The 11,309-nt window shown below is 47.2% G+C and overlaps 1 protein-coding gene across 3 annotated transcripts in view; it reads right to left on the bottom strand.

Annotated features, from left to right (window-relative positions):
- Positions 1-1,338: 1,338 nt before the first annotated feature.
- Positions 1,339-11,309, bottom strand: part of LOC138947829 (zinc finger protein 1-like) — a 133,482-nt gene continuing 123,511 nt past the window's right edge. Inside the window, exons 2-7 of one of the 3 annotated variants that reach the window (XM_070319384.1) lie at positions 8,546-8,785; positions 8,125-8,343; positions 7,320-7,525; positions 4,549-6,888; positions 2,877-3,072; positions 1,339-2,340 (exon numbers count right to left, since the gene is read on the bottom strand). In XM_070319384.1, the coding sequence (XP_070175485.1) occupies positions 2,138-2,340; positions 2,877-3,072; positions 4,549-6,888; positions 7,320-7,525; positions 8,125-8,343; positions 8,546-8,785 (3,404 nt within the window). In that variant the 3' untranslated portion in view covers positions 1,339-2,137. Of the gene's footprint in view, positions 2,341-2,876; positions 3,076-4,548; positions 6,889-7,319; positions 7,526-8,124; positions 8,344-8,545; positions 8,786-11,309 lie in introns of all 3 variants that reach the window. The other 2 variants (XM_070319386.1, XM_070319387.1) reach the window with 2 other exon arrangements.

Raw genomic sequence — 11,309 nt, 5'->3', positions numbered from 1 at the left:
CAATTTTGCCAGGAAAGACCCTTTTGTCAATCGTGGGATCTTTAACGTGCACACCCAATGTAGTGTACACGGGGGGGAGGGTTCGGACACCGAAGAGAGTCTGCACACAAAGTTGACTCTGAAATAAATTTCCGCCGAACCTGGGATCGAACTCACGCTGACAGCGGCCAACTGAATACAAATCCAGCGCGCCACCAACTGAGCTATATCCCCGCCCCAAATGGTTTAACATTTCCAAAAGTAAAGAAAAAACATCAGAGCCAGGATATAAATTTTGGTCTACCATTTTGGTCTACCATTTTGGTCTACCATTTTGGTCTACCATTTTGGATTCAACAAAGAATGCCAATATACAAAGTTTTGGTCAGGTCTTAATGGAATGTTTTAATTATTGGTCATTAACAAGGATAAATTTCAAAGATTTGGTCATTAAAATCTTTTTCTCTCCTTACAAAAACTGGGAAATTTTTAACATGACTGATTCAACTTTGCTAACCAACCACAAAACAAACAGTAAACAATTTTTTAAATTTTTTTTAAATGAAGAAGAAAAAAGTTATGGCATCTCAAAACTGTAGAATGTGAGATTCGCTGAAATTTACAGGAATGAAACAGGGCAAAAATTAGTATTCTTGAAATGTGTGGGCGGGATTACTTGAAGTATCAGATGGATCAGGATTTGACATGACAAACTGCAGCAACTGACGCAAGTTATATTCAAACAGCAAACAAGCACAGGATTAATTCAAAATGGCGCAAATACTTGAACACTGAAAAATGCTCACAAGTAACATATTCTCAACATGGTATGTATTCAACATTAGCGTTACCACGGTCCCTGACACAAACGGTGGAGACAGTTCAAGAAAATGCTGAGAAAAAAATTGGTCCAAAATATGTACAGGTTAACATTCTTATTGGCTTTTATGCGGAAAAAGGTTATTGGAATCGTGCTGTTGAAGCACCTGTCAAAAAAGTAACAACAAAATAATACACACTGGTCCCATGCTTGAACCAACATGCAGCAAAGTGGTTTGAAATGGTCTGGTTTGCCCAACAATGTTTATACAATTATCTCCCCTCCTCTGTTCACTGACATGCATGCTTTGCAAAACTCTGTTGTATGCTATTCCAGAAATTCAGTTCAGAAATTCTGTGTCCAAATGAAGTCCGGAGTAGAGGAAAGCAGCCCATCTTAGCTCTGACAATTCATGGCAATGTTCAAATGCTGCAAAATGTACCCTGTGGCAACAGTACACATGGTAGCTTTACAAAATTGTCAAATTGTCAGCGAACCTCTCTCGCCCCATCCCCCCCCCCCCCCCCCCCCCAGCACACGACACCAAACTACCTTTTTTTTTTGTACAAACACAGCCATCAAATGAGCAAAAAGGTAAGATGTAATTATCTCCCCATCACTAAAAGTGGGAAAAGTGTTCCGACTCATCTTCATTGACAAAGACAAAACACAGTTCAAAAGTTAACTTTGAACTTTAACTTTGAACTGTTGGGTGTCATCAGCTGAACAATTTGACTTGTATCTCTTGAACACATACATACTGGACAGTAGTATCTTCAACTCTTGAGCGAGACAAGAGTTCTTCATACATCATCACCAGTCCCTGCCATCTTCCATCTTGCGTGAGAAATACTGAAGCAGACAAACATTCTCAGTACCCTACACACCTTCAGCTTTCTTGGTTTTGAAATGTCAGAAGCCCAGAAGAAAGTGCATGGTCTTTACACTTCCCTGTTCCCATCACACTTCCAGTGGCTTGGTTTTTTCATCCCAGAAGGAATATCAGAGAAAAACTGCATCATCTTCTCTCTCAGTACCCAGTGCGTCTTCCATTTTCCTTGTTCTAAGACAAGTGGATTCTCGGGGAGAAACTGATTCTTTGTTCTACTCGTTCTGAGCAGAAAAAGTGTTGTTGTTCTTCTAGTTCTCAGTAGAAATGGTTTATCATTCTAAATGTTCTCAGTGGAAACTGCCTCATTATTCTGAGATAGGAAGATGCTCAGAGAAAAATATGCAACATTGTTCTACTCGTTCTGAGCGGAAAACTGCACTGTCCTTCTCTTCGTTCTCTGTAGAAATGGCTTCATGAGGAAAGTGCCTGATTGTTGCGGGTGGTTTCTACTCGTCCTCAGTATCGGAGGGCTTGCAGTACTTGTAGCGGTGGTTCATGTGCTGGGAGTAGGAGCCGGAGTGAGAGAAACGCTTGCCGCATTTTTTACACTGGAACGGTTTCTCCCCGGAGTGCAGGCGCCTGTGTTCTGTCAGGTGGTGCTTGTGCTTGAAGGCCTTGTCGCACACCTCACAGGTGAAGGGACGCGCACCTGTAAAACAAGAGTCACAACAAATAAGAAGCTGGCTTTTTCACCTGTAACTTTGTACAGGTCATTTTCACCTGTAACTTTGTACAGGTCATTTTCACCTGTAACTTTGTACAGGTCAAGAACAAAAGATCTAAAAAAAACTCAAGGTCTTAAAAAGGGGGAGTTTCAAATTGGGGGTTCCATGGTCCCACAACCTTCGTCTTGCTACTGCAGCCCCCAGTCCACCCCAATAGACCATTTCTAAAAATAACTCAATCGGGTTTGTTGTGGTTGTGGAAGTTGCGTCAAACATTGGAGGGGCCAATCACTCGCGAGGGATGTGTCGGAAACACGTGGACAGGAGCACGTTTCTCACACACCCCTCGCTAGTGATTGGCCCCTACGATGTTTGTCTGAGGTTTTGGCAAGGGCATTCACTCTTCCACAACACATACAAACCTGACGGAGTTATTTTGGGAATTCGTCTATTTACAAACCAACCAACCAACCATAAAATACCTCTGCAAACCAACCAATGGGAGAAAAGCTGTACTGACCGGAGTGTTCGTACTTGTGTCTGGCCAGAGAGCTCTGCTTGCTGAACATCTTGTCGCACTGGTCGCACGCGTACATGCCCAGCTCGGCATCCACTTTGTGCCCCTTCCACGACTTCCGGCGCTTCCGCTGGGGCCCGTCCTCGTCTTCCGTGCTGACCGCGTCATCCAGATCCATGATGAAATCCTCCGACTCCATCTGCTGGCAAAGAATGGAAACAGTTATTACGATGTTGGGCAGTGATGTGGTTCTTTCTGGTCTGGATGAGATAAGTTTGTGTTCATTGTCGTCGTCATCATCACACTACCATCACCACCACCAGAAGCATCAGCATTGTCATCATCATCATCACACTACCATCACCACCACCAGAAGCATCAGCATTGTCGTCGTCATCATCACACTACCATCACCACCACCAGATGCATCAGCATTGTCATCATCATCATCATCATTCAGCGTGGCCAAACAAAACAAATTACTTATCAACTCGTACATACCAATGCAACAAGTCTGAAGTTAAAAGTGATGAAAAAGTCAATTCTATGGGCAGGACAGACAAAACAAGTGTTAACATTACAAAAGCCAGTTAGTGAAAATGAATCAATGGAAATGAGATGAGCGTCTCTTAATGTTTTTCTTCAACACCTGTGCACTTGGCTGACAGGTTATCAGGAACTGTTTCCGTTGAAGTGATCCCAGTCCTTTGCTTATCTGTTTGTGTGTGTGTGTGTGCATGTGTAGATGATCTGTCTATTCAATGACATGCAAATGACATGCAGAAATGACAGACTAGTGTTAGGGGAGACAGAAAGCCATTGCTACCTTCTCGGGACACTTGCAACACATATATATATACACAGTGGTACCTATTGAACAACTTCCAAAAATGAATAAGGCCAACAAAAAAAAAAAGTCTGTTTACGGTAACCCGACCGACCCTATTTTTTTCGCGCGACTCTAGACATTTTTTTGGCATTTGGAAAAAATAAAAAAAAAATAAAAAAAATAAAAACGTAAAAATTAATATGGTTTAAAAAAAAAAAAAATCCCGACCTACCGACCCTATTTGTTTGGCCTATGTTACCGTAAACAGACCTATATTTTTTTTTTGGCCTAAAGAATCAGGTCTTAAAAGATGTCATATTAAGACTGAGGTAAGTTCACTGACACTATCAAGTGAAGGTCTGAGGTAAGTTCACTGACACTATCAAGTGAAGGTCTGAGGTAAGTTCACTGACACTATCAAGTGAAGGTCTGAGAAAATGATGTCATATTAAGACTGAGGTAAGTTCATTGACACTATCAAGTGAAGGTCTGAGAAAATGAGGTTTTAATATATATAGAAGTGGTCTTTAAACAGAGTCTTAGCACTACAAACTGAATTCATTGGGTTTTAACATACTCACAGGCCACTGACATATTAGGGACATTAAGTGTTGATTCCATAAAAAAAAACAAGTCATACAAGGGTCTTAGAACTTTTTTCGCTCTCGTTTATCAAAGATACTGAAGTACTCTCAGCAAACAAGACTTCTGACACTACACTGTATTCTCCCAAGAAGGTAGCAAGCCTCAACATGTTTTGCATGGGCGGCATGCAGGCACGCACACAACAACGGGAGGACAGACAAGGCGGACAGGACAGAACAAAGGGAGGGAAACCATTCTTACATGTACCTGTCGCGACTTGCGACGGAGGCGCTTGCTCTTGCCGCTCCCCCCTTCCAGGTGTTGCTTCAGCTCTTCCAGCGTAGCGACGGTTGCCAAGGTTTCCAGGTTGTGCTGGTCGACGAAAGCTTGCTTGCTGGCAGCGTCAGAAGTTTCATCTTCTTCGTCATCGCCGTCTTCGTCATCAGTGGAATCGTCCCCCTCATCTTCATTGTCCATATCCTCGTCCTCCTTCTCTAGGCCGCTTTCGTCGATGACCAGGCGGGATTCTCCGCTTAGGTCAAGGTCTTCAGGCTGCGAGTCTTTCCCCGGGGATGAGGCCGCTTTCTCCTCAGACCTTTCGGACTGGTCAGCAACAACGTCGTCAGTTTTAACCTCTTCCTTGATGAGGCCGTTGGGCTTGGGCAGAGGGGGGCTCTGCGATTTGCGGGCGAGAAGTTTGCTTCGGATGGTGCTGGCGATCTGGAGACGCTCGGCTGTGCTCTGAAGCTTGCTGATGTCCTCCGGCTTGGGGACCTTGAGGGGGTTCTTGAAGAGCCCCTCCTGCTGCAGGTACTTGAAGATGGAGGAATGCTGGAACCCGACGTTGACGTCTCTGGACTCTGTGGCTCTGACTTCTTGCTCGGACTTGGACGTCGGTTCCTCTTTGATGGGCGTTGACGGAGCCTTGGTGCTGAGGTTGAGGGCCTGATCCTGACAGTTGAACGGAGAAGAGGACGGAGCAGGTGACGACGAGTTGCTGTGGGCTTTGGGCGGTTGGCGACGGAAGCTGAGGTCAAGGGGCAGCTCTCCCGTGGCGCTGGTCGGCGTTGGAAGACCTCTCAGGGAGCTGTACTTGGACTGCGTGGCCAGGGGGGAGGTGGTGAAGACTTGTGGCACGATGGGGATGTAGGCGGGGACGCACAGCCCCGTTGTTGCTGTCGTGGTGGGGACTGAGCTGTTGTTGTTGTTGGTGGTGGTGGTCGAGTTGTTGTTGCTGCTGTCATTAGGCTTAAACCGCGCCATGTTGGGGAAGTAGGGGACCTCTTTGCCGTGGCGACGATCTCGGGCGCGCATGTTCTGGAACCAAACTTGAACCACGCGCTTGGAGAACCCGACCTCCGTCGCAATCCTCACCAACTCTTCCTTGTCGGGCCGTGGATTCTCACGGTAGTGAGCCTTCAGGACCTTTTGCTGATCATCACTGATGAGCGACCTCATGCGGTACTTCTTTCTGTCGGAGTTACCTCCCTCGTCTTCTTCGTCTTCCGTGGCTGTGTCACAAAGACTGCTGCTAGGGGTGGCATGACGACTGCGATCGGAGATGGTGCTGCCCGGCGAGGCACAGTTGTTGGAGGTGTTGTCGGGGGTGGTGGTGGGGGAGGTTGTGGTGGTGGTGGTGGTGGGAGGGGGGATGGAGCTGGGCATGAGCTGGCTGATGTCTTTGTTGAGCTTGCAGAGGTAGCGCTCATGCTGGTGGAGCTCCACAGGACTGTTGAACTTGTTGTGGCAGTGACGACAAACCGCGTTCTCTGTGGACACCTTCTCATCCCCCTCCACCTTCTCTCCTTCCTCCTCCACCTCCATTTCCTTCTCCGCTTCTTTCTTCACGTCTTTCCTCATTCCTTCCTTCTCCTCCATCTCCTTGACCTTCATCACCAAGTCCTTACTAGCCTTGTTCAGCGCCATGTTGAAGAGCTGCGTGTTAAAGTTCACGTCAGGCGAGATCTGAGATCGTACGGAAGCTGGCGAAGACGACAACTCCGACGGTTTGGGACAGGTGATAGGGACGGGAAGAGGGGGAGGAGCCAGGGAGGGCATGAGAGAGGGTGGGGGGTGGTGGTGGGCGGGAAGGGGAAGGTGTTTACCAGCCATCAACATGCTGTAAGCGGCAACAAACTCCGCTCGTGTCGAAGGCGGGGAATAAAGCGTCGGCACCATCGGACCTCGAGCGTCGTACTTCAAAAACTGTCCTGGGTAGGCGCCGGGGGGTGGGGATTGCAGAGGGGCGTTAACGTTCCCACTGGTGTAGCCGACGGGCCGGAACATCATCCCGTTAGCGTTCTCGGGATGGGCGTTGCGGTCGAGTCGCTTCCCCTTCATGTTCAGCACCCAACACTTCTTGGAGTTCATGTGTGAGGAGTACGACCCGGAGTGGGAAAACCTCTTCCCGCAGTTGGCACACTCGAAGGGTTTTTCCCCAGAGTGGATGCGGATGTGTTCCTTGAGGTGGTGCTTGAACTTGAAGGCTTTGGCGCAGGTGGGGCACTTGAACTTGCGGAGGTCGGTGCTCTCGTCGTGCGAAATCATGTGACGCTGAAGGCGGTAGACGTTGGCGAAAGTCTTGTTGCACACTTTGCATACCTGGCAGAGAATTAAAGAAATATCTGGGTCAGTGACAACAGCAACTGTAAGAAGACCAACAAACATTACGAGCAGGTATTGTTTTCCATACCACAATGTTCTACGATATTCTTTCAGATCTGAACACATTATACATTTATCTCTCACTGCAAATGGAAGACCCTCCTCTGCTAACTAGAATAACGAGAACTAATTGCTCCAAACGCTAAGTGACGGCAAAACTGCGATGGTCTCATTTTGAAAAGAGCTGCAAATGTACTCTTTTAACCATGAACATCAGTGATGATCGTTTCACAAACTGCTTCCGCCAACTGAACAAGAAAAGAACAAACTGTATACTTCCATTAGCACTTGTGGACAGCAGGAGGATTTATTTGTTGATTTTGGCGACCTTTTTTGGGGTGATTTCTTTTTTAGTCCTCTTGACTTACCTGTGAGGTGGGGGAGTGGAGGGCCAGGTGTTTGTCCAGGTGAGACTTGAGGGGGAAGGTGTCGTCACACTTGGGGCACTGGTACTTGACGGGCAGGTCGGGGTGGTTGGCGCGCATGTGGTCACGCAACAGTGACGCCCGTGTGAACGTCTCGCTACAGTGAACACACTTGAGGATGTAGTCTTCATCCGCCGTCGTCTGCAGGTCTGTTGGGAGCAAATGTTTCCACACTGTTAAGGCCAAACAAAAAAATAGGTCTGTTTACGGTAACCCGACCGACCCTAGTTTTTTCGCGCGACCCTAGACTTTTTTTTGGCATTTGGGGGAAAAAAAAAAAAAAAAAAAAAAATCTTGTTTTTTTGGCAAAATAACGTACAAATATGGTTTTTTGAAAAAATGAAAAAAAAAATCCCGACCTACCGACCCTATTTTTTTGGCCTATGTTACCGTAAACAGACCTATTTTTTTTTTGGCCTAAGATGATATTAAAATCAAACCTGTCAATAACCACCACCCAAAAGTGGCCCTGATATAACACAACCTTGTATACTCCATTGAAATTTTCTCTTGTTCTCACATTTTCAATTTCCCTTATTTACGACCAGTTCTTTTTCGACCCTGATGCTTTTTCTTAAAATCTTTCACTTTAGAGGCTGCTAAAACAATAAATACATTATCAATTTCAAACAGTGCACATGCTTCTTTTCGTAAACCGAAAAATAGAGGGGGTGATGGGGTGAAAGAAATGTAAAAGCATGTATACACATGAGTTTTGGTCAAAAATGTAAACGACAGAATCACATACCTTCATGGTTCTCAGCATCGTCGTGGTCGCTGACGGGTTCAGGGTAGATGACCACGGTGTCTCCGCTGGCCAGCATCTTCTCGATTCCTTCCTTCCCTTCCTGGGAGCACTCTTCCTTCCTCTCCTCCGGTCTGTCTTCCGGCTTGTCATCGTCTTTCTCTGTCTGCACGGGGGTTGGTGGAACATCCTCCTCTGTTTTCTCTTCTCTCTCGTTTGACTCTGGACACAGAAACAACAGTATGATGTAAATGTACAGGCCAGAATGTTAACAAAAGACACTACCTGAAATGGTGCATCAAGAGAGAGATGCTAGGAGAAAAGCTGAGAAAAAACACTAACAGAAAACATTCTCATCCCTCTATCTCTCTCTCACACACACACACACACACACACACTCCTCAACCCTTTGTCCTTGACTCACCTTTCACAACAGGTTTGTCTCCCTTGGGCAGGTCATCTCTCTTAGCAACAGGGTCAAAGTTCGCATTGCTGAAGGATAAGCTGTTCTCCTTTTTGTCCTCGGACTTTTCCTCGCGGATCTCTTCTACTGTTGTTGTTGTCGTGGTGCTGTCGTTGCTAGGCGACCGTTTCTTGGTGGGAAGCCCTGACTCGACATCCACCCCAAGTGAAGGGTCCTTGCATTGGTCATCGTTGTCAACCGCTGAAACACACAGAGAGGGGAATATTGATAATGGTGTGCTTTTTCTATGGGTCCCAGAGAGAGAGAGAGAAGGCAAAGGTTTATTGGAACAAACACAATGTGTATGTAAAAAAGGGGGAGAAAATAATTCCCAAAAGAATAAAAAGAGAGAGAGAGAGAGAGAGAGAGAGAGAGAGAGAGAGAGAGAGAGAGAGAGAGAGAGAGAGAGAGAGAGAGAGAGAGAGAGAGAGAGAGAAAAAAAGCCAGAAAGACCAAAAGAAACACAGAGAGCCCAGAGCATTTTTACTCAGCAATCTTCAACCAAACATCAGAAGCAATTCTTTATGAAATGCATACAAATGTTGATAATTATACTCAGTCAAAAACACTGACACAAAATTACAGCTATCTCCTTGAGAATGACAAACGACGGGCAACATTTTCATTTCCATTCCACACAGAGAAGTGATTATGACAAATCGGCAAGCAGCAAGAAGAAGAGAGGCTTTGCATGAATTACTGACAAACTTGGTAATGATGGCTCCTTAACAACTGGCCTCATCAGTTGCTATTGACAGCAAGGGGCTCTTCAAACCAACAAGGCCATTTTGCCCCAAGCACCACTCTGGACAAATCACCTCCCTTTCCACCCCCCCCCCACCCCCCTCCTACCGCCCACCCCTCCAGCCGCCAAAAGCCTGACTGACTGTCAAACTTCAAGTTGTTCCACAGAGTACCCCTGACCTCAGCCAACCCTGAAGAGCTCCCGTCATTTTGTTATCGTTTTTGTTAACCCTTTGTCCAATGCTCGCTTGTTATCGTTTTTGTTCTCCATGACTTTTGTCCAATGCCTCATTCGTTATGGTAGGACTGCGGCTAGCCGAAACTAGGCTCGCTCGTTATGGTTTGGATTGTCGAGACTTTGTCCATTTCTTCGGTTGTTACGGGTTTTGTTCTCCAAGACTTGACAAACTTCACAGGGTTTTTTGTTTGTTCTCGGCGACTCCGACCCAAGGCTGGATGGCCGAGACTACGCTGTCGCTGCCTTGTTATGGTTTTTGTTGCCGAGACCGATAAGTAGCAGAGCGGCACGTGCCGGGCTAGCCGAGACTGCTCCCAACCTCGACAGTGTCAGGTTAGGCGTCAAATTATCACATCAATTAGACACGTAGATTGTGTAGGTGCTTGAAGCTCACGGAAGCGGCCCCATTGAGGGAGGGACGGTCTAATTGCAAGGCAGGGAGAGGAGGGGAGGTAGAGGTCAGCTTAATGAGGATAAGGTCAATCCCTGCCCCCCCCCCCCCCCAGCCCCGCGGGGACACGACGCGCGCAGCATGTGGAGGTGACAAAAAGGTCGAACGATAATGACAAGTTTTCTCCTGGCCTCAACGTGAATGCTTTGCTTCTGTCCATCGCCCCCCTCCATCTCCCATCCCCCTTCCTCCACTGCCAATATCAACACTAGACTATACGTCGGTTCAGTACCAGTCAAATACTCCGTGAATATTAAAACAAAGCAAAGACAAATATCTTCACATTCACTCCATCAGCCGTCGCACACTGGACAGTGTTGCCAAAGCCTGCAGGTACAGGCCAGTTGTTTGGCAGTGAAACCAAAGCCATTTACTCTACATGCTTTAGTCGTGAAGCCAATCACGATCTGAAGATGAGATCACAAACTAAACCGATCCTTGACATTTTTTTCACCACTGGAATACCAGAATCACCGACCATGCATGTCCACTCACAAAACACAAGTCACTGACAACCACACGGACACTGGACATAACAAGCATCACTGAGTGACTCGGTGACAATGACACAGCAGACACAGCAGACAGATGATCAAGACTGAGGGAGATGGATGGGGGTAGGGGGTAATGGGGGGGGGGGGGGGAGGAGGGAGGGGGGTGTTAGAATGTCTGAAGAGATGACGTCAAAACCAGAAGCCGCGCAAAGACGGTGGCTAAACGTCTGGCTGGAACCACTGTCTAGAATTACACGACACGAGCCGACATCGCGCCGATATTACAGTCTTTGGCAAACTGGCATCGTCACCACCAACCTCCATACCCCTTCCGCGCTTTTCTGTTTACACTGCATCGTGCTGAAAAATGTCGTTTAGGACAAAGTGAGAATAGCGCGGTTGGATCGTCCGAGTCCTTGAAATGCTGGGTCTGGGTGGCAGCGAGTCTGCGAGACGGTGTACAGACATTCCTGTGTCTCGCAGACCGCGCTAACATTATGCACAGACACACAGACACACAGACAAGTCCTCCCTGCTACCCTGTCTTTCCATCCATACCCCTGATCCGCTCCCCCCCCCCCCCCCCCCCCCCCTGTCTGTTTCTTTCCCTCCCTGTTCAGAACCGCTTGACACAGCCTAGCCCTGCGGTGCCAGACATTACAAGAAAGGCATCTGAAACTACCGCTTTTATGAACGAAGTCTAGTTTTTACTCTTGGTCTGAAAGCAGGGTGTGTTTTTTGTGTGTGGTTGAGGTTTTGTTTTTTTTTAGGCGCGGGGGGGGGGGGGGGGGGGGGGGG

The sequence above is a fragment of the Littorina saxatilis genome, linkage group LG14, assembly GCF_037325665.1.
Source record: "Littorina saxatilis isolate snail1 linkage group LG14, US_GU_Lsax_2.0, whole genome shotgun sequence".
Lineage (NCBI taxonomy): Eukaryota > Metazoa > Mollusca > Gastropoda > Littorinimorpha > Littorinidae > Littorina > Littorina saxatilis.
Note: the sequence above shows the minus strand (reverse complement) of the source record. Positions and strands in the feature narration are given on the sequence as shown.